Genomic DNA, 22,402 nt, shown 5'->3' on the forward strand with positions numbered 1-22,402 from the left:
CAACAGGAAGGAAGGGAAAAGAAAATGGCTTAGCAAACAGAGAGAAATCAAGAAGTCCTTTGGGAGTGAAGTGACTGTTGGACGGGACACTTCGCTGCTACCGAAGTGTGTGTTTGCGGGGGGTGGGGGCAAGAAATGGGTTCAGACAAGTCAGGGCCAAGGTATAACTCAATGTTACGCCCTCTGCTGGTAGCCCCTGTCCACTGCACCATTAAACAGCGGGGTTTTCGGGGGTGGGGGTTCATCCTGGCCTTCACACAGGGTTAGTCACCAATCTTGGCCATCATGCATTGTGATGAGACACTGTGCCAGGAGGAGCGAGGGGTTGGGGGGTGGGGGGGCACAATGCTGGTGTGGGGGCTTGAATCCATGACCTTCTGATTTAGAGTGGAGAGACTGACCCCGATTGACGGACAGTGTCATAGGATCATTGATATCCACCCAAGCAGGCAGACTGGCCTCGACAGAGCGAGAGACCATTGGGAGGCATTCATACTGATCCTCCCCTGCTGGGGTGCTGACTGGTTTCACTGGAACGGACAGCGATGTACCCAGCCGGAGGCTTGTGACTCACCTGGAGATCCTGGTGGTCCGGGCGGCCCTGGGAAGCCTGCAAGACAAAGCGGGTGAGTGGTTAGCGCAGTTTAAAGGCTGCAGGAGAATGAGTGGGAAAGATGGTGCTCGTGGTCGGACGATGAGGAGAGGCTACTCACCTGAGCTACCGCGGTCACCCCTGCCCCCCGGGGAGCCTGGGAACCCGGGGTCACCCTTCTGTCCGACTGAGATGCCCGGCCTTGGGAAGGTCTGCAAAGCAGCGAGGCTACTGTGTGAGTCAGGTTGCAAGGAGGTCACTGGGCACAGGGCAAGATGCCCACGCAAGCAGATCCATCCAAATCCCATTCCTAATCCCGCCCAAATGCCATCCAGGTGGGACCTTTCAGTGACATGGCTGCTATCCGCCTGCCCTCCATCCTTCCTGCTCTCCCTCCCTCCCTCCCTCCCTCCCTCCAATAATAGACATCTCAAAGCGCTTCACAGAATAGACTGTAAAGTGAATTGACTGTATATTTGTGGGTGAAACGCGGCAGCCACTTGTGGACAGCAATGACCCACAGACAGCCGTGGTTTGAAGTGACCAATTTTATTATTGCTTTTTTTTTCTTGAGGGCTTATTATCAGGCTGTGTGTGGAGTAAGGAAACTTGCCCAAGGTTTCCTCTGGCAGGGAATCGAACCCAGGTCTCTCGCTTGTGAGGCGAGTGCTCTAACCACTGAGCTACAGGACTCCAATAGAACCCTTTGACAGTGGGCAGCGGGGTGAAGCTTCAAAATGTCCCCTCGACCAATCAACCAGGTCGTGGAAACACACACCAAAACCCATCACCGTGATCAGCCCGGTGTCTGACAAACACATGGAAATCTGATAATCTTATCAGAGACAGAGAAATGGGGAGTGAGGGTATTAAGGGAAAGTTACGGAGAAGAGATGGGGAAATGATCTAATAAACTGGAGGAACAGGCTGGATGCTGAACGCCAGAGACCTGGGCTGACTGGTCTCTTCTCTCTGTACCCAAAATAACTGGTCAACAATCAGACCGAGAAGATCTATCTTTCCAGTGAGTCTCCTGCAGATAATTAGGATCTGCCGTTTCTGGTCACTGGCCACCCGATGGAACCGGAGCCCCGTCTAAGGGGGGGTTGGGGTAGGATGGGGTGGTGGAGGGGGAGATCGTGGGGGGAAGATGGGGGGGAGAAGAGAAGACAATTGCTACTCACAATGCCTGGAGGACCTGGACGACCCGACTCGCCCTTCCCACCCTGTTAAAAAACAAACAAAAAAAACATGAACACAGGAGAGGCCCAAACGTTAAAGAGAAATAAAAGATTTAGATTTTTTAGATCAAGTTATCGAGAGCGAAATCACAAACTTGTACCCATCAATGGACGACATCTTTCGACGGTGACCGCCATTACTCAACGCCCACCCGCCCCCCTCGCTCTCCCTCTCTCATACCCACTTTTTATTGTTAAGAAGACCAGTCCCGTGTTGTCCCATCAACAACAAGATTACATTTGTATAGCGCCTTTCACGTCGGGAGGACATCCCAAGAACATCAAACCTTCTGTCACATTGGAATTCTTCTTCACAAACCCTCCACCTTCTGGTTCCCTCACAGCAAAGACTTCACATTGTCTCAGATGCTCCTGGAAATGTTTATGGCTGAACACCGTCGCCCACCCCCACCCCACGTGGCACTTACCTTGGCGCCATCTCTGCCTGGGAATCCTGACCGGCCTGGCTCTCCTGTCAGACCCTGTGGAATGTGAGACACACCGTCCGTTTACTGCCGTACAGATCACCACTTGCCCCCCCACACCCCCACCCACCCTGAGTGGTAAACAGAAAAAGCTCAAAGGCTGATAGGCCCTGGAGCAGCTCCACACAGCGTTACCATAATAAGAGGCTTCAGGAATTGTTAGAGAATCAACATTATAACAAAGATGCGTGTTGGGGGTGCTGGGGGCAGTGGGTGTGTGTTGGGGGGCGGGGGGTTTGTTGGGAGACTCTCGTTGCTCACCACAAGGACTTACATCGAAGCCGGGCGTCCCAAGTTCTCCATCTTTACCGGGTTTTCCCTGGTGATAAAACAAAGAGAGAAAGGGCTGAGATCAGAGAACAGAAAAGTGTAAAACACTGACCACCGAACACACCGTCAAAGCCAAAGACAGACGTGGGCGGCTGCACTTTTCTATGTTGATGTTCGGCTGGTTTGTGTCGCTCTCCTTCCCTCAGAGCGACCCAAATGCAATGCTTGTCCTCCAGGCTCAAAGCCGCCAGGTGTGGAACGGCAAACGATCGCAACCAAGAGCTCCCTCAAAGCCACCCAGTGGCCACCTTTGAAATTGCAGACTAAGAGCTCCAGCTTTCCCCGTGACTAACATCTCGGTAGTTCTCTGACTTACTCGCTTTCCTGGTTCCCCGGGCATGCCCTTCTCGCCAACGTTGCCATAGCCAGGGGGACCCTGTGAGGAACATAAAGGTTGCGGTCAGCGGTTGGGCAGGTTGGCGGGTTTGAGATGGTGAGTGCTGCGCTTAGGGTTTGTCTGATCATACTCACAGGGTTGCCGGGGTTTCCTTGGTAACCTTGTGGCCCGGGAGGCCCGATCATACCCTGGTGAGAGCAGAAAAGAAAATGTGGAAGACAGATCATTATTGTCGCATTTGATTCAGTGCCTTAACCGTCGCCCAGACACACTTAATAGTAATCCCTCCAAAAACCAAAACCAATAATAAATTGGTCATTTTCAATCTACGACTGTTTGTGGGACATTGCTGTGTGCAATTGGCTGCTGCGTTCGCCCACAAATATACAGTCAGTTCACTTTACAGTGTGTTCTGTGAAGCGCTTTGGGACGTCCTCCCGACGTGAAAAGCGCTATATCAAATGCAAGGATTATTATTATTATCTCAAAGTGCTTCATGGGATATTCTGGCAAGTGAAGCGACTGTGTATTTTGTGGGAGAGTGAAACTCCCTTCTCTTTTCGAATAGCTCCACTGCAGATCCTTAACGTCCACCTGAACAGGCAGACAGGACCTCGGTTTAACGTCTCAGCTGAAGGACAGAGTCTCCAACAATGTAACCCTTCTCCCCAGCGCTGCATTGGAGCATCAGCTTAGACCATGTGAATCCAAATCCCGACGTGGGAGCCTGAACACACAACCTTCTGACTCAGAGGCGAGAGAGCATTACCAACTGAGCCAGGCTGAAATGAGGAAAATATCTCAGTGCCGATGAATGACCTCATCCATGGATGGTGGTGGATGGTGGGGGCGTTGGTGTGGGGTGGGTGGGAACGAAGACAATTTAAACTAAAAGTAGAAAGAGAGAAACATTTCCTAACACAGAAGGGGGAATCGCAGCTGGAATGGGGTTAAGGGGGAGGGGCAGGGGAGGTTGAGCCCAGAACGCTAGGCTGATTTTGAGCAACAACTAGAAGCTGTGAAGGGAGGATGGAGTTCTGGAAAGATGAGATCAAATGGGCCAAAGGGTCTTCTTCATCCCTTATAAACCTTTGTCATCATCTTATAAACCTGTGTGCTTTGCATGCTCCAACACATGGCACCAAAGATCATGGAGGAGCAGCTGTCGGCAGAGCCGTGGTCTGGTGTGGGGTGGGACAAGCGAGCAAGGGGCGGTGGTTACCTTGTCTCCTTTCTGGAAGTCCGACCTGGGGGAATTTAACTGTTCCAACTGCCCCGGGGGTCCAGGGGGCCCCTGCAGACCTTGGTCGCCCTGAGAATGAAAAGTTACAGTTATTGGACGGAGAAAGAGTGAGAGGCTATTCCTTTGGCTTCTCCTATCACCGGCATTACTGTGTCCCAGATCACACAGACCCTCTTTCTCTGGACTTCTCGAACCATTCCCCAATACGTCAGAACCGGTTGTCCACTTGTTCCTCTGCAGTCAACCTCTATTTCCAGCTTGTTCTTTCCCCAAACCGTGACTCTCCTCCCTCCCTCCTTCCCTATCTGCCTACCTGCCTCACTCCCTCCCTGCCTCCTGCCCACAGGGCTCCTCCTCCTAGTTTCTCAATAAACCTACAATAGTGGGAACGTTGAGGTGCAGTTTGTTTAACCCTGCAGATACCTGGGGTCATTTCAGGCTGACTGTCTGACCCACTGCCTGGCTGAAGCCAAAGACGTCTCCGCGATGGACGACCGTCAGACTCTCCATCCTTCCAGCCTCCGTCCGCTATGTGGTGGCTCGTGATTTTCCCGCCGAGGAGGAGATAAAGCCAAGCGTCCCATCCCATCCCACCACCAGCGCCCCCCCACTCCTCACCCTCGAACAGACTCCAACTCGCACAATCACCAACCCGCAGGCGAGTGAGCGATTTGTCAAGGGGATAAAACAGTGGGTTTTCCTTTACCTTCTCGCCTTTGGGTCCTTGGAAGTTCAAGCCCATGTTTCCCTGTGAGGAAGCAAAGGAGCAGCGTCAGATCAGGCTGCTTGAGGAAAACAAAGACTTTTTTTTATGATAGAAATCCCACCCGCTCTTCGGACAGTTCGTCTGCCTTACCTTCTGCCCCGCGGGGCCCGGACGTCCGGAGGAACCCTGGAAAATAACAAAAATAACAAGCGTTCCCAGGGTGAGTGAGTGCAGCGCCATCTTGTGCAGAACTGAAAACATGTTCAACAACAACTTGCATTTACATAGCGCACCCCTCACGCAGGCTCGCGTCTCAGAGCACTTCCTTGGGTAACGATCTCAGCTGAAGAGGTTTTCAGGGTTTACGAATTTGACCAATAAAAACAGTGAGCGGGTTTCCCCCCCCACCCCTCCCCCCCAGCCTTAAAACTGCGAAGATGGGGTTAGGGCTTCGACAAAAACCAGGATGAAATTCTTCACGGATTGGAGGGCAATTTTGGAACGTCTGTCCCCAGAATCCCGGTGAGGATGGGGATTGAAGAGGGCGATGGATAGATCCTCAGCAAGGCCAACGAGAAAAGAAAATGGTGAGAAGTGGGATATGGGGAGGCCCCGGATTGGTCTGTGGCCGATGTGATCAAACGTTGAAGGGAATTCGGGAAGGCGCTGGTTGTGAAGAGATTATAACCCACATCTGCTGTGAGAAGACAGTTTACTTACCGGGAGTCCTGCTGGGCCGCTTGGGCCGACTGGGCCAACGGGCCCGGGTGTACCCAACTGACCCTGTGAGAGACAAGACAAGACGCTGGTTAGCTTCACGCGCACACCCGATAGTCGTGCTCACACCGATCATCTGTCAGAATCACCGTGTTTAAGAAAGGTACCATCGCCATCTAGTGGCCATCGTATGCCGTGCGGCACTAACCAGCCACTGGGGGCAGCAGAGACTCGAAACAAAACAGCCCCAGGGGTGTGTGGGTGGGGTGGGGGGAGGGCACCCAACCGTGATGTCCCCCTCCCTCGATTCCATTGTCAAGTGTATTAACTGTGTATTTTGTACGCCGACTAAATATCCAGCTTCAATGGCCAGTGTGAGCAGCTTTACAACATGCCCACGACAAACATGTGAGCGCCTGCTGGCACCACTGGCCACCAAACACCCCCCCACCCAAAGCCAAAGAGGACGTGCCCATACTCACCGGGAGCCCGGGCAGGCCGGGCAAGCCTGGGTCTCCTTTCTGCCCTGGCAACCGCGACACCTGCACTTCACCAGGGTCGCCCTGAGGAGGGAACGAAGGGGGGGAAGTGAGTTATTCGGAATCAGGCTCTAAACCACACAGCCCAACGAGGAGTGAGAGACAAATATGACAAGGTTTTAGGCCTCACCTTCGCTCCTGGGTACCCGGGAGGTCCCTGCAAAAGGAAAAACACGTTCAGAGAAGGCAGACACAACTCGAGCCCAAGTAACTCGCTGATTACGGCCAAGTTCCAACTCCCGCAGGACGCATTTCTTTACAGAAACCAATAGGCCTCAGCAGGTTTCCCAGCTCTGCCTTCGCCAGAGGCCATTTTGTTTCTAAGCCAATTTCCTGCCATTTCTCTTCTCTTCTTCCTGAGCCCGGTGGGTCGAGGCGAGGGTCCTGGGAATTGCCGGTGGCGGTGGGAGGAATGACAGTTGCTGCCATTACCGTGGGAACTTACCGGAGGGCCTGGAGATCCAGGGAAAGCTGTGGTACCCGGAAACCCCCGTTCGCCCTGCAAGAGAACGAAGAGGAGAGAGCGTCAAACTCTATTTCATAACAAGATATTTGTTCAACAGAACAGGCTGCGGGCGCCAAACTACCTTGGTTCCATTGCAGCCTGGGACACCGCTGACTCCTGCAGGACCATCTTGTCCCGGGAGACCCTTCAAAAGAGGTAAGAAAGACTACGTTTAGAGATTGTGGAGAGAGCGAGGCGAAGGGAATGTGGGATGGAGTTCCATAGGGCTGGGGGCATAGAGGCTGAAGGCCCGACCGCCAATGGTGGGGCGAGTGAGGCGGGAAACATGGAACTGGCCGCAGCCCGCTGAGCGGAGGTAGCGGACAGGTTGATAGGGGTTTTGCAGGTCACAGAGGTAGGAAGGAACGAGGTCATCCATGGAGGGCCTTGAAGGCGAGGCCGAATATTTTGAGCTCTATTCTCTGGGAGAAGATTAGCCAGTGGAGCCGGGTGGGGGTGATGGGGTCATGGAGTCTGGAGTAGGAGAGGCCATGAGCTGCAGAGTTCTGGATGCTCTGCAGCCTGTGGAGGGAGGAGTTGGGAAAGCGACAACAACAAAATATACAGTCAATTCACTTTACGGTATATTTTGTGAATCGCTTTGAGCCGCCTAATAAGATGGTATATCAAACACAGGGATTACTATTATATAATAACAACTTGCATTTATATAACACCCCTCACGCAGGGTAGTGTCCCAGAGTGTTTGACAGTAGTGGAGCACAAGCCTGAGCCGGGGGGATGGGGACTGAAGGCACTAGTCAAAGAGGAAGGTCAGACACTGACCCCCGCCATTGGTGGCCAGAGGATGGGAGCAGAGTTTTGACAAAAAGACACGTAAAACTGGTCGAAGAGGAAGGAAAGGGGCAAAGCGGAGGGATAGAGAAAAAGTTTTGGTGGCTGAAAGCGCGGCTACCGATGGTGGAACGCAGGGCACGAGGGACATGCAGGAGGCCGGAGGAATAATAATAAAAGGTGGTAATGATACGAGATGTGAGGTGATGTGGAGAGGGGGTGGGAGAGGCAATCCAATGAGGGATTTTTTCCTATTTTAATTTTTCATCGGATCCGTGTGCAGTGCACAGTCTCCGGGATTATACTGACCGGAATTCCGGGGGTTCCTGGGAATCCGGGCAGCCCTGGAGGTCCCTGCGAAATACACAGACGTCACAGAGGTGAATAACAGGGCTAAGATCAATAAGCAAGTCTCCCTCCCCCTCCTCCCTGCAATTTATCTCTCACCTGCGTCCCCCTCATCCCCTTCTGAATTAAGGTTGGATTCGGGGTGGGGGGGGGGGGGGAGAGGAGTGAATGAACCCCCACTCCCACCGAGGTACTGGTGAGTAAGCCTTCCCCCAAGTTGAGACACCGAGGAGCATACCCCCCCCCCCACCCACACACACACACACACGCAGAGACACTTACTCTGATTCCTTTCGGTCCCTGAAAGCCCGATGAACCCCGGTCCCCCTGAGAGAAACAGAGAGGGAATTAAACACCACCATCACAGACCCTCCCCCGACCCCCCTCACCACCAGTCACCGTCACTGACAGACACTGTCTCCAGCCATTGGTGGCCAGAGGATGGGGGCAGAGTTTTGGCAAAAAGACACGTAAAACAGTAAATCTGCAGCTCGCGCTCACACGGGTCCTTTGTTTAGGAGCGGCTCAGGCCAACTTGTTTACATTATCAGCTTCACTGACAACGTTTTTTTTAAAGAACATTTTTCGGGAACATCCAGGAGCAAGATAGCGAGCGAGTGGATTCCGCCGCCTCCTACCTTCAAACCCCTCAGTCCAGGTGGTCCCTCTGGTCCAGGGAACCCAGGCAATCCAGGATTTCCTTCCATCCCAGGCAAACCCCGGTCCCCCTGTCCAGAGACAATCAAAGAACATTGAACAGTATAAATAATAATGATAATGATAATCCTTGCCTTTGCTACTGCGCCTCATCACGTCTTTGAGACGTCTATACTGTAAAGAGAATATACTGTAAAGTGAATTGATTTTGTGGGTGAAACACAGCAGCCAATTGTGCACAGCAGCGTCCCCACAAACAGCCGTGGATTGAGTGACAAAATAACGTATTTATTTATGTATTTATTTACTTATTTATTATAAAGCTGCTCGGAGGCAGTGCAGCAAAAGATGGCGCGAATATTGGACAGAAACCATTCCATTAATTAGCTATTAATTTTATTAAAATGGGCACTGAGTCGGCTGCAGTGCCATCACCTGGCCACTGGGTGGTGCCACTCTTTCACGCTGCTCCACCTGGTGGCCAGGTGATGGCACTGCAGCCGACTCTGCTCAAGCCCCAGGTGACTGATTCCAGTTCAGGGTCTTATTCCCGCAGCGTTGGGCGGTTTGGGATTGGAGTTGGGTGGGTTGGTGGTGGTGGGGGGGGGTCGGGGGCCGGGGTGTTTGCTCCTGATCACTGCTCAGATGGCCCCACAGCCCCCACCACTGCGCTGGGTTTGTCCACGTGTAATTGTGTGGACATGACTCTGGCCTCGATTCCCCCCCTCACCCAGTTGGATATCCCGAACTTCGGTCAGAAACAGTCAACACCTTCAGGAGAGAGAATTTTGTACAAAGTTTGACAAATGTTTGAATTCCGGGAGTGAGGGAGATGTTACCGGGAGGGGAGGGGAGGGGGGGGGGAGGGGGGAGGGGAGGGGAGGGGGGGGGGGAGGGGAGGGGGGGGGAGGTGGTTAAACACAGAGAGACCAAAAGACCCACCCTGTCTCCTTTCACTCCGCTGCAGTCGCATGATGACCCTGTGTTACAGCCATGACAAGCCTAGGAGAACAGAGACATTTATTAACATCTTTACTGCCAATTTTGGTCACTTCTGCCTGGGAACCTGAGGAAGCAGCCCTGACCCCCTCCCCTCCCATTGCTCTCCTCCCCTCCCCTCCCCACCCTCCCCACCCACCCAACACTCACCCACCACCAAATATTGCCCTTGTCAACACCCCCAGACCATGAGCTCCCACTTCAATTCTCAGTGCGAAGATCAAATCATTTCAAAGATTTGAGAATCCGGTTTTGGGGAGGAGACATTCTCTGCTTCACTTTGCCCCCCCACACCCCCACCTCCTTGAACCCCCACCTCCCTGACCGCCCCATCTCCCTGAACCTGCCCCCCTCCCCTCTTTTCCGCACATTCCGGCTCAGTACAGCAGAGAGAGGAGAAAGGTTTGCTTTCATTCAGTTCAGTCAAAACATTACTCAGGCTGAAGATTGTCTCTCAGCCCAGGGCTGCCCTATGTGGGTAAGTGCGTTCGGCACCATCTGGAGGTGGAATAGTAAGTACAACTGAGGAGTCCAGTAGTGTAGTGGTTAGAGCGCTCGCCTCACAAGCGAGAGGACCCGGGTTTGATTCCCGGGCAGGGTGAAACCTTACACAAGTTTCCTGTTTACCCAGCAGTAAGTAGGAACCCATTTTTAGTTGATTGGCGGATCGCTTTCCAGGGGAAAGCCCCAAACCACCCTGACTAGAGGCGTGATGAGGGGTCCCCTCCGGAAGAACTCCCTCCTTCGATCTCTCTTTAAATCACGCCTAAAACTCATCACCTTATAAATCGCCCCCTCCCTCCCTCCCTCCCTGCATTAAGTTCTTTCTTTTCAACGGCACTTTTAGTTATCTTCCCCACCCCCCCACCCCCCAGCCACCACCCCCCCGCGTCCCCCCACAGGCCCTCATCGGCTCTGTGAAGCAAACGTCTTGAGACATCCGCCCGATGTGAAAGGCGCTGTGTAAATGTAAAGTTATTGTGAACACTGACACCTTTAACTGCGCCTTTGGCCAACTACGGCCTCCCTCTCTCTTGCTCTGTGTCAGACACCGTCGCTGTGAAGCGCTCTGAGGCTCTATCCTACGTGAAGAGCTCTGTATACACACAAGTCACTGTAAAACGGACAATTCTTGGATTGGGACCTGCAGTTTGCAAAGTGCCCACAGGAGGGCACCAGAACACCGCTTTGCCTCCATCTCCCAGTCCCAGGGTCCGGGGGTCTGACTGCGATGGCATCGGGTTCTACTGCCCACATTTTGCTCACTTTTTATAGTGTGTCCCACAGTAAGACAAAGCCGGTCAGGATGTGCGACGGTGAGCTGTACGGTGTTAATCCGGTTCGACTCCCAACAATCAACAACAACGCTAATGAGAAACATAATTCTCGCATTTGATATAAGACCTTATTACTTCAACGAAGCGTCTCAAAGCGCTTCACAGAATGTACTTGTAAAGTGCGTTGACTCGCGGGTTCTGTGGGTGAAACGCGTCAGCCAGTTGCGCACGGCCTTGGATCGAGTGACCAATTTTGTTTGGGGGGATTGTCGGCCAAGAGCCCGAGAGAGAGATACTGGAGAATAAGTATTGACACAATGAGAGAACGGGATAGACGGAGACAGAGGAAGAGAGAGAGTGACCGAAAGAGTCAGAAAAAGACAGAGAGAGACAAAGACACACAGTGAAAGGCTTTCACTGGATGGCCAGGAAGCAGGATCTGATATTTCACCTCTCCCACCCCACTTCCTCTCCTCTCCCCCCACCCGGTTGAGGGTCTACAACCAATGTCCCGACTGCTATAATGAAGTCAGTCTCGTCACTGGGGGGGACACACACACAGACTTGCCCTCCGCGCCCAGCCCCCCCTTCCCCCCCCCACACTTCTCCTGCAAGTAAGAACCAGCCTTGGATACATGTATAATATTTAGAATACAGACACGTAAAGACACCAAATAAGACGCCAAGCCACAGGCAATCTCCATGGCGACCGGCCTGTGCTAACTGACCATTGCACCGGCTTTTTATCTGCTTTACAAAGGCCGCTGGAGCCGGCGGCGCTGTCACTGTAATCCCCTGTCACGCTGGGGGCTCAGGGTGCTGTGCTGAGGGCTGAGGGAGCGGCCGAGTGGAGTGGACAAGGCTGTATTGTGTGTGTGTCGCCTCTCACAGGGCATCGGCTCTGCCGGAGCCCGTCCAGCGGAGGGCGTCACGGTCAGCCAGGCCCTGCGGCCCAGCGCCTCCTGCTGGAAGGTGGGTGCCCGGACATGCAGCGAGGAGAGGATTGAGCTCAGCTGTGCCCCCACCCCACCCCCAGGTCCCCCACACTCCCCATTCTCTCCGCCACCGCTATTGGAAAAGTCAAGGAAGTGTCACTCTCCCCACGTCCCGGACGACAACAATAATAATCCTCGCATTTGACACAGCGCCCTATCACGTTGTCGAGACGTCTCAAAGAGCTTCACAGGACACACCGTAAAGTGGAATCGACTGTGCGTTTTGTGGGCGAAACAATCCCCCTGAAGAGAATCGGTTGCCTTGTTTCCCGGCTGTTTGCTGGGCGCAAAAACGTCAAAACGATTAATTGTTCTTCCTGATGTTAAATGTGGCGGAGAGGCTGCTTTCTGAATGTGCAGTGAGCGGTCAGACTGCCGCGCAGGTCAGTGGGCAGCGTTTCTTTAGCCTTTTATCCTGCGCTTTACACTCAGCATTCCGATGGAAGCCAATCCCTTCAACATGACCAAGCAACCACCACAACGCTTAATACCTCTCCTCTGCCCTTCCCAAGGCTCCATTCGACCATCACCTTCCCGCAACCCTCCTAAATGATGGCCACAGAACTGTCAGACGATTATTATTATTATTATTATTAGTGTTTTGGTTCAGATGCTAAACCGAGGATCCATCTGCCAGTTGAGCTGAACGTTAAAGATTTCTCTCTCTCTCTCCTGGTGTCTTGGTCAACAATCCCACAAGTAAAATTGGCCGCTCACTCCATGGCTGTTTGTAGGACGCTGCTGTGCTCTGCCAAGTTTCGCCCACAAAATACACAGTCACTACACTTTAAAGTGTATCCTGTGAAGCATTTTGGGGAAGTCTCAACGACGTGATAAGGCGCTGTATCAAATGCAGGGATTATTGTTAATATTGTATGTGATGTGACGTCGGGAGCTCTGGTAAGTTATCCGTAATTTAAATGTTGCAAATCACGTCAAAATAGCTCAAAGAGCTTTGCGGGATTTCGCTGTAAGGTCTAGTGACTGTGCGATTTGCAGGAGAGTGTGGTAGCCACATCCACACACACACGCACACATGCTCAGACACACACACATGTGCGCGCACACACATCCGCTGTAGCCGGGGTGGAAGTTCTGTGCCAGGACCTGCAGGGTTTGGCCGGGAGAGAGGTCACACCCATCATTAATCCAACCACTATTTTCTTTCTTCAGGTGGACATAAAAGAAGAGACTGAGATGCCCGGATTCCCTTTCACCCACTCCCGTTCCCTTAGCAACCGCTGTGCCGTCAGCCCGGCAATCCAAGCTCGGCATCGCTCCCCACACGGCTCAGAGGCGTTAGTGCAGCTCTGACCCCGGAGTCAGGTGTTCAAATCCACCTGTTTCACCCCCGTCCTGGGGGCAGAGAGGTGAGTGATCAGCCAATCAGCTCCCGCACACCCGGAGAGTGTCTCTCATTCCCCTGCACATACGTGTGCAATCACACACACACACCACACATACATGCAATCTGACACGCAATAAATCACACACACTCACAATCCTCGGGCAGACATGGACAGGGTGAGCTAATCCCCAGGAATGCTGATCACGTTGAACAATGACGTACAGTATTAATGTCCACTTTAACTGCAGAAATTCTGAGATCATAATGAAGGGGAAGTAATAAATAACCAGTATCTATCACCCCCCCTCCCCCCGCCCCCCCAAACCGAATGCCTATCAGGCCCCCAAGGTCAGCCTGGCTCGTCCTGTTCAGGTGGGTGTTAAAGATCCCGCGGGGCTGTTGGGAAAAAGAAGGGAGTTTCTTTCTCCCGGTTTCCTGGCCAACAATCCCGCAGACAAAATTGGTCATTCACTTCATGGCTGTTTGTGGGGATATTGCGGTGTGCAAATTGGCTGCTGCGTTCGTCTTAAAGACACAGTCACTACACTTTACAGTCCAGTGCTTTGAAACGTCCTCCTGACGTGGATCAGATATAAGGATTATTATTGATTGATTAATTCATTCATTAATAAGGCACAGACACATAGAGCCACAGGCTCCCACCCTCAGCCTCGCCGCTCATCTCTGAGATCTTCAGCAACTTGGGAGGGTCCCAGCGCCCACACAGCTTCAGATTGAGCGCCAGTTGTGAGGCTTGTAATAATATATAATAATCCTTGCATTTGATACAGCACTTTTTACGTCTTATCGACATCTCAAAAGAGCTTCACAGAATAGACTGTAAAGTAAATTGACTGTATATTTGTGGGCGAAATAATAATAATAGTAATAATAATAATCCTTGCATTTGATACAGCGCCTTATCACGTCGTTGAGACGTCTCAAAGCTCTTCACAGAATATACTGTAAAATAAATTGACTGTGTATTCCGTGGTTGAAACGCGTCAGCCAATTGCGCACAGCAGCGTCCCCACAAACAGCCGTGGATTGAGTGACCACATTTTTTGGGAGGGATTATTACCCCCGAAAAAGAGATTTGCCAATCGACTAACACCCGGGTTCCGTCTTACTGCTGGGCAAACAGATGCTTGTGGAGTAAGGAAACTTGCCGAAGGTTTCGCCCCGACCTGGGAATCAACCGTAGGTCTTCTCGCTTGCAGGACCCCAAGTTGTGAGTCACACTGAGTCAGGAAAGCTACACTGGGGCAGGAGAAGTGTTGACACACAGCCTGAGGTCGGGGGGTGGGGTGGGTGAAGGATTAATTCTAGGTACATGGCCCTGGGGGATGGGGAAGGGGAGAGATCGGCAGACGTAAACATTCATAAATATCTGACAGGAATCCAGTCATTTCTTAAATTACTCACAACAGCTGAAACAATGTGCGTTCAGGTGGTGAAGCGGAATGGAAGAGAGGGGGAGGAGGAAGAGGAGAGAGGGGCTCACGGTCTCTGCACATTTTGGGGAGTGGGGGAAGGAGTTTTTTTTGGACAGGGGTTAGTATATTCAGAAAAAAATTCTCTCTCATCCTTCACTGAAATCTTTGCTGCTGTTAAGGCTTTATATCAAATGCAGTGATTATTATTATCACCGCCCCCCCACACCCCCGTCGACTAACAACCGGGTTCCTACTGACTGCCGGGAAACAGAGGCGTGTGGGTGGAATAAGGAAACTTGCCTAAGGTTTCGCTCCGCCCGGGAATCGAACCCGGGGCCTCTCGGTTGTGAGGCGAGCGCTCTAACCACTATACGATGGGATTCCTGCGAGACAGACACTGACACAGAGTGTTACTTGGTCCTCGGTTTGCCTCACCCTCAATGACCAGGTTAACAACGAAAGCTAACCATCTCTTAATCACTGAACAAACAAGCTGGATATTAGTGGCTGGAGATAGCACTGTAGTTAGTGAGTTCCAAACTACAGTGGGTTAGCAAAGTGTTAGTTACAGTCAAACACACCCCAAATTGCACAATTGCACTAATCTGCTGTGTGGCCAATGGCACTTTACACAGTCCTGACTGACTGACTGACTGACTGCCGCAGGCTGGGGAGAGCTCATCCAGTCGGTCATCAGCTGATTAAAATTTACCCCGAAACTAACCCACTGCTTGTTTAGTCCTGAAGGTCAAGGCAGTCGGTCTCGCAGGCTAAGGAGAGGGGGAATTTCAAGGCCACAGTTACCCTGTCCAAACGAGCCGCAGAGCAACTTGGGGACTCAGCATCTCAGAGGTAACCCTAAACCTAACCCTAATAATAATAATCCTTGCATTTAACATAGCGCCTTATCACGTCATTGAGACGTCTCAAAGCGCTTCACAGAATATACTGTAAGGTGAATTGACTGTACTTTGTGGGCGAAACTTTATGGTGCTCGGGTGAAGAGTTGGCATTTGGGGTCTCTCAAAAGAGCCAGACGTCTACTGTGCTTATGCCCACTTAACTTCCACCCCCCCCGCCCCGGGTAAAATAACAAGACACTGCACCCACCAATTACAACTAACTTTGTTCACTAGTTCCTGAGCATTTAGGCTTGTTAACCACTGATAAAACGCTCCCCGCCTGGTGGCTGAGTGGGTAAACTACTTCCATCAGTGGTCGAGATTCATAGACAACAAGAAATACTCCTTGCATTTGATACAGCACCTTATCACGTCTCCGAGACGTCTCAAAGCGCTTCACAGGATACTCTGTAAATTTAATTCACTGTATATTTTGTGGGCAAAACACGGCAGCCAATTGCACATAGCAGCGTCCTAATTAAGTGACGAAATTGTTATTATTAATATATATTTTTTGAAGCGAGTTACCCTCTGGAAAACACTCCGCCTATCGACTCACAACCGAGTTCCTACTTACTGCTGGGTAAACAGAGACGAGGAGTAAGGAAACTTGCCTAAGATTTCGCCCCGCCCCAAACACTTCCAGATGGGAGGGGGAGTGGGGACGAACGACCTCCTTCTGTGCTGTGACTGTTTCTAGAGGTGCCGTGTACAGTGTAGTGACTGTTTTTATAAGTAAACACTTGTGCGCAGCCAGGCTCCACCGAACGCCTGTGAAGTAGAGGGAGATAGGCGGGCGGGGGAGAGGGGGGTGAGATGAACATTGACCCAAGGCTTGGCTCCGAGCTTCTGCCTGGATTCTTAGTGAGACTGGTGAGATTACCCGGGCAACAGCAAACAATGCTGACAGGTTAGCAAAGGAACTGTCACCTGTACATCCAACTGCTGATACACAAAATCCAGTGAATACCAGGCCGGCACAACACACACACACACGCACACAAACCATACACACACACACAAACCACACGCCTCCTGAGCCCAGAAATCCACTCAGCAAATAGGGCAACTTATCAACTGCACCGAGACATCAGCATTTCATGGTGACGCGTCTGGTGTGAGGGAAGTGAAGCCATTCCCTCCCCCCTCCCTCTCTCCAACCGAACCCCTCGACGGTGGGCAGTGTGGTGAAGTATCCCCGCGACACAAATCGACCAGGTCATTACGTTTCTGGTCAGCCAATGTCTGACACCCACAGAAACCCATCACCGTGATCAGCCGGGGTCTGACACACAGAAACCCATCGCTGTGCTTAAGAGTCTCCGAATCAGGGTTGGAAAACTTTCCTGTATCCGGAATGGAATGTACTCTCTTTCTCTTCTGAAGGACGTCGCCTCCTCACCTAATCCAAGAGAGTATCAGGTGCAGGTTGGCGAGAGCCAAGGCTTGTAGGACATGGGTGGGGGCAGAGTGCGCGTTGGGTAACTGCTGGAGTCAAACCAATTGTCGTTGAAAGTGTTATTCAGCTAATAATAATAATAATAATCCTGGCATTTGACACAGTGCCTTATCACGTCTTCAAGACATCTCAAAGCGCTTCGCAGAATATACTCTAAAGTGGAGTGACTGTGTATTTTGGGGGCAAAATATGGCAGCCAATTGCGCACAGCGACATCCCACAAATGGTCGTTGAGTGAGTGACCAAATTTTTTTTTAAACCTACCCTTTAGGGGGTGATTGATCCGGATAATTATTGAGGTGGGGGGAATGGAAACCAGCGCCTTGCGACGTCCTCCTGATGTGAAAGGCGCTTTACAGATGTGATTTTGCCGTTGTTGTTCCTGGCTGATGTCCTCCTCTTGATTTCGGGGGTGGCAAAGTGAGCTGTATCCCTAACTTTTATCAGCTAACCTGAGCACCGCCCCAGCAAGCCCAGACCCGAGACAGGTTCCTTTCATGGAAGCTAATCCCAAATTCCCTACGCTTTCTCCTACACCCTTCTCAAACACTTTTCCATTTCACTCTGAATTGCTGCGTCGCTCTCGGCTTTGTCAGCCGCCTCCAGCAAACCACTGACCCTCAGCTCTCTAACCTCCTCCTTAACTCACCCACTGACAGCCCTGAACTCCTGCCCCCTTGTTAGCGATTCAGTGTTGCTCCCTTTGGAAGGAGGGAATACCACAAACTTCACACATTAACCGAAGGCTGTGAGGCAACTTCGTGGGTAAGGGACCAATGGAGATAGTGATGGGAAAGGGAGGAGCGGGGGTGTATGTGTGTATGTGTGGGAGGGGAGAGGTCTGACAGCAATGCTCCAAATAAATGCTTCCTAACATTCCTATCAACCCGCTGTTCCTTCTCACTCATCCTCCCCCGTTTCAACTTTCCTCAGCAAAAATCTTGCACGGTTGTGTGAGCCGCCACTGGCAGGAGGGACAGAAACATAAAGACCGTCCTGTTTGTCGGCAGCTTGCTGTGCCTCAGTGTCCATCCGCCCACCCACCAGCACTGGCACTCACTGTTCATACAGTGCTTGGCACTGATAGAACAGCCCCCCTCCACAGCCCCCACCACACACACATACACCCGCCCCCCCCATCATGTAGTGCGTAGCATGCCCGCCTCGCAAGCAAGAGGCCCTGTGTTTGATTCCCGAGCGGAGCGAAACCTTAGGCAATTTTCCTTACACCACACACACGCCTCTGTTTACCAGCAGTGAGCAGGAACCCGGTTGTTAGTTGACTGGCGGATGGCTTTTCTGGGGGTAATAATCCTTCAAAAGAGAATCGGTCACTCAATCCACGACTGTTTGTGGGGACGCTGCTGTGCGCAAGTGACTGTCGTGTTTCACCCACAAAATATACAGTCAATTCAGTTTACAGTATATTCTGTGAAAGGCTTTGAGACGTCTAGAAGACGTGCAAAAGCGTTATGTCAACCGCAAGGATTATTATTATTATTATTAAGTGGCCATAAGTTCCGAAGAGTTAGGATTTGATGTGATGCTTAAAGACAGAACAAGAGGGGGACGGGGAGTAGGAAGACAGAGAGGTTGGAGGGAGGTAGTTCCTGAGGTTTGGGTGTAGGAACTGAAAGTGGGGAGAAGCCAGGAGAGACGCCCAGTGAGCCTGAGTTAGCCGAGGGCATGTCTTTTTGCGAACGGCGAAAAGAAAGAAAGGATTTCAACTGTAGGAAAACTCCCATCAAAGGCCCAGACTCTCGTGGGTCCCTTTGAAGATTGTGTAGAGAAAGCAGGTCATCTCTAAACCATGTGGGTTTTGTTAGGGATCAGATTGGCTGGGTCTGATAATCCATCGCTGGCAACTCTCCTCAAGTGGTTTATAGACGTATCACAAACCCTTGTACTTTTGCTAAAATGCGAACAGTGTGAAGCTAAGTCTAGACCAGATAATTACTGTCATTCACCAACGATAGGCCTCTGGCAAACATGCACACAATGACTTGTCGTACCAACTTAAAGCCTGAACCCAAGAAACACTCCATTAGTTCTTTCCGCGACGCTCAGATCCGGGATTAAAAAAAATGCTGCTTTTTTTTGGAAATGATACATCGCAAAAAGGAGAGTTCACACATTCTCACCCCCACCCCTCCTCCTCCTCCTCACTGCACCAAAATCTTAAACCACCGAAACACTTTGTGATCAAGAGATAAAAGGGGCAACATCACCCAGTATTATAATAATAATAATAATTATCATTGTTACGTTTGATACAGCGCCTGCAACATCACAGTGGCACACGGTACTTCACAGGAAACTAAGTGATGGTGTGTTTTGTGGGGAAAAGAGGCACACATCGACATCTGTCCCCCGCAAACAGGCACAAAGCCAACGGTCAGTTTTATCTGGGGGGGGGGGGGGGTTGTCGGCCCAGACACGATGTCTACTCCTGTACAAGGACCGGAAGAGAGGAGAGAGCGTTGCTCAGATCTCAGTGTAGTCCCGGATTTTGCCACAGCAGCGATGCCAAGAAGCACGTTGTGATGGGAGGACAGTCGGGGGTTGGGGGGATGAAGGACCTCTTTTATCCAAACTAATCTCATGATCCTGAACCTTAAGACAATAAGCTTACTGGCCAAGACTAGGTGGTCATCTGATCTCAGTCTGACAATCTCTTTTCCCACAGCGACTGACCGCACTGGATCAAGCCTACGCTTTGGACGTTGTTTAAACCCGAGGTCCCATCTACCTGTTCAGGTGGATGTTAAAGATCCCGCGGCGCTATTGAAAAAGAGAGAGGAGTTTCTCTCTCTCTCTCTCCCGGTGTCCTGGACAACAATCCCCCAAATAAAATTTGTCACTCAATCCATGGCTGTTTACGGGACATTGCTGTGTGCAACTGGCTGCCGCATTCTGCCCACAAATACACAGTTACTCCACTTTACAGTACATCCTGTGAAGCTCTTTGAGATGTCTGAATGATGTGATAAGGTCCTGTATCAAATGCAAGCATTATTTGTGTTATGTATATGTATTTTGAGATGGTTAACACACATTAACTGCTTGCTAACTTTGAACATCGCTCAGCTGTCCCTCTCTGGTCCTTCACTCTCCCGAGCTTTGCACGATTCTACACTGATAACAAATCAGAGGGTTGGAATTCCATCTAGCCTTAGCCTGTGTGACCATTTTGCCTGAAGATCGCTCACAGAATTGTGTTTTTTTTCCACAATTCTGCACCATCTTTACTTCCCGACACACCAAGACAGCGGGACACGAAGATCTGGGCAGTAAAGAGGCAATCTCAGGACAGAAACCAGGAAGTATTCCCTTACAAAGTGGGTAAACAATGACTAGAACAGAGCGATGCCAAGAAGCATGTTGTGATGGGAGTACGGTCGGGCGGAGGGCTTCTGTGGGGTGAGGCGGTGGAGGGATGAAGAACCTGTTTTATCCAAACTGATCTCATGATCTTAAACCTTAAGACAATAAGCTTACTGACCAAGACTCGGTGGACATTTGATCTCAATCTGACGATCTCTTATCCAAGCTGCCGCCCCATCCCGTCTCGCCATCCCAAAACACTACCTCGTCTCTGAGCCTCAGCCGCACATTGTGAAAGGATCCGTGTGGAGCCAAAGCCAAATTCACGAAATGCCAACACAGCACGCAAGCGAGGGGAAGATGAAAGAATGTTGACTTAAGCGTCGGGGTCGGGAACGCCGAAGGGGAGAGGGAGAGAGCGGGCCGCGCTTTTGACTTTAATCCGCTTAAGATAACTTTTCATTCTCTGTGGGATGTTTTGCCCCCCCAGCTTGAGCGGAATTAACGGCCGCACGAACACGGGGCGAGTCAGCCGTGAAGAGGGACCTGCATTTGTCAGGCCAAGCGAGGGGGAATGTGCCCACACTGCAGTCAGTGAGATGCAGTGAGCACACCAACCCGGGTAAGAGGGATTAGGGCACTGTTCCAAGCAGCCGCTCCTGACTATTTGGGGCAGAGTTTGCTGCAAAACCTCAACTTCATTGTGCTTGTCCATCAGGGACTGAAACCCACATTACTTGATTTTAACCCCCCAGAAACGATGGTTTTGTGTTCAACACTGGATCAGACAAATTCCAAACCATCCATGGCCCCGGCAATACCACATACTAACTCTCCCCGACCGAAACAGTCACTAAACTCCACAGTAGCTCTGTCAAATCTCTTCACCATCTTGCCTTACTCTATCTCTCCAATCTCTCCCAGTCCTATTCTTCTGCCCTCATGCCCTTCGAGCTCCAGTCTGCTGATTGCTCCTCATGCCTCACCCGAAAGACGGCGCCTTCGACAATGCAGTAAATCCATCCCAGTGGGGACGGGAGGTGCTCCCGAAGCCCAGGAGAGGGACAAAAGCAGTTTGCAATCCTCTGAGGACATTGTTTCTGTTGACCTGTTTTCTACCGTGACCTACAATTTATTGAACTCCACCGAGCATGTCTTGTGAGCAGCATCTCACATGCCACAAGAGCCAAAATCTTCAAATCAGGGAGCGAAAAGCGAAACCATGAGAACTAATCACGGGGGGAGATATGCTCGGTCACGTTATGGGCAGCCCAGTGGCAGGTGGGGAGTGGTGGGGGGGGGTGGAGAAGAGCAAGTTGGAACACGAGCTCTGAGACATCAGTGTGTGATGTACACTGAATGCAGGAGTCTAAATGGCTCCAGTTTGACAGCTGTTGCTGTAGCTTTACACTTGTTTGTTGGGGTCTAATGTAAAGAGACAAAGGTTTCAGGTAGAGGAGGAGGCCAGCTGGCCTGTCATGTCTATCCCGCTGCTCCCCATTTTACTAAATCACCCTTTTGTATCTGATTCTCACATTCCAGCTTCTCTATGACAGGGAGTTGAGAAGGAACTTCCTTCATGCAAGAAGGTGGTGAGAATGTGGACCTCACTGTGCATGCTGAGGTTGAAGTAAAAAATTTGACACAAACATGAGGGAGAGGGACACCCTTCTCTGCTCCTCCATTCCCCGTTCCTGGAAAGCTTACCACTCCTCCCCTCTCCTTTCCGCCATCTTCCACTAGGACACAATAATAATAATAATAATAATAATCCTTGCATTTGATATAGCGCTTTTCACGTTGGGAGGACGTCCCAAAGCACTTCACAGAACACACTGTATTGACAGTGAATTGACTGTATATTTGTGGGTGAACGCGGCAGCCAATTGCGCACAGCAATGCCCCACAAACAGTCGTGGATTGAAAATCACCAATTTTATTATTGTTTTTGGATTTGGAGGGATTATTATTAGGCTCTGTGTGGAGTAAGGAAACTTGCCCAAGGTTTCGCCCTCTGCCTGGAATTGAACTCAGGTCTCTCACTTGCAAAACGAGTGCTCTAACCACTGAGCTACAGGACAACAACAATTTGCACTTATAAAGCACCTTTGATGTCGGGGATAACGTCTCAAAGTGCTTGAGATTCCACAGGTGCCCACAAAATACA

General features: G+C 51.1%; 1 protein-coding gene across 1 annotated transcript in view; it reads right to left on the reverse strand.

The window, feature by feature from the left end:
• LOC103179092 (collagen alpha-5(IV) chain) overlaps positions 1 to 10,732 on the reverse strand; it is a 34,026-nt gene extending 23,294 nt beyond the window's left edge. Inside the window, exons 1-20 of the mRNA XM_042340838.1 lie at positions 10,661 to 10,732; positions 9,438 to 9,497; positions 8,477 to 8,566; positions 8,121 to 8,165; positions 7,800 to 7,844; positions 6,778 to 6,840; positions 6,636 to 6,689; positions 6,321 to 6,347; positions 6,134 to 6,214; positions 5,655 to 5,717; positions 5,085 to 5,120; positions 4,935 to 4,976; positions 4,208 to 4,297; positions 3,120 to 3,173; positions 2,965 to 3,024; positions 2,593 to 2,637; positions 2,262 to 2,315; positions 1,777 to 1,818; positions 714 to 804; positions 575 to 610 (exon numbers count right to left, since the gene is read on the reverse strand). Of these exons, the coding sequence (XP_042196772.1) occupies positions 575 to 610; positions 714 to 804; positions 1,777 to 1,818; positions 2,262 to 2,315; positions 2,593 to 2,637; positions 2,965 to 3,024; positions 3,120 to 3,173; positions 4,208 to 4,297; positions 4,935 to 4,976; positions 5,085 to 5,120; positions 5,655 to 5,717; positions 6,134 to 6,214; positions 6,321 to 6,347; positions 6,636 to 6,689; positions 6,778 to 6,840; positions 7,800 to 7,844; positions 8,121 to 8,165; positions 8,477 to 8,566; positions 9,438 to 9,497; positions 10,661 to 10,732 (1,150 nt within the window). The remainder of the gene's footprint in view (positions 1 to 574; positions 611 to 713; positions 805 to 1,776; positions 1,819 to 2,261; positions 2,316 to 2,592; positions 2,638 to 2,964; positions 3,025 to 3,119; positions 3,174 to 4,207; positions 4,298 to 4,934; positions 4,977 to 5,084; positions 5,121 to 5,654; positions 5,718 to 6,133; positions 6,215 to 6,320; positions 6,348 to 6,635; positions 6,690 to 6,777; positions 6,841 to 7,799; positions 7,845 to 8,120; positions 8,166 to 8,476; positions 8,567 to 9,437; positions 9,498 to 10,660) is intronic.
• Between the last annotated feature and the right edge of the window lie 11,670 nt (positions 10,733 to 22,402).

The sequence above is a fragment of the Callorhinchus milii genome, unplaced genomic scaffold, assembly GCF_018977255.1.
Source record: "Callorhinchus milii isolate IMCB2004 unplaced genomic scaffold, IMCB_Cmil_1.0 Scaffold15, whole genome shotgun sequence".
Classification (NCBI taxonomy): domain Eukaryota; kingdom Metazoa; phylum Chordata; class Chondrichthyes; order Chimaeriformes; family Callorhinchidae; genus Callorhinchus; species Callorhinchus milii.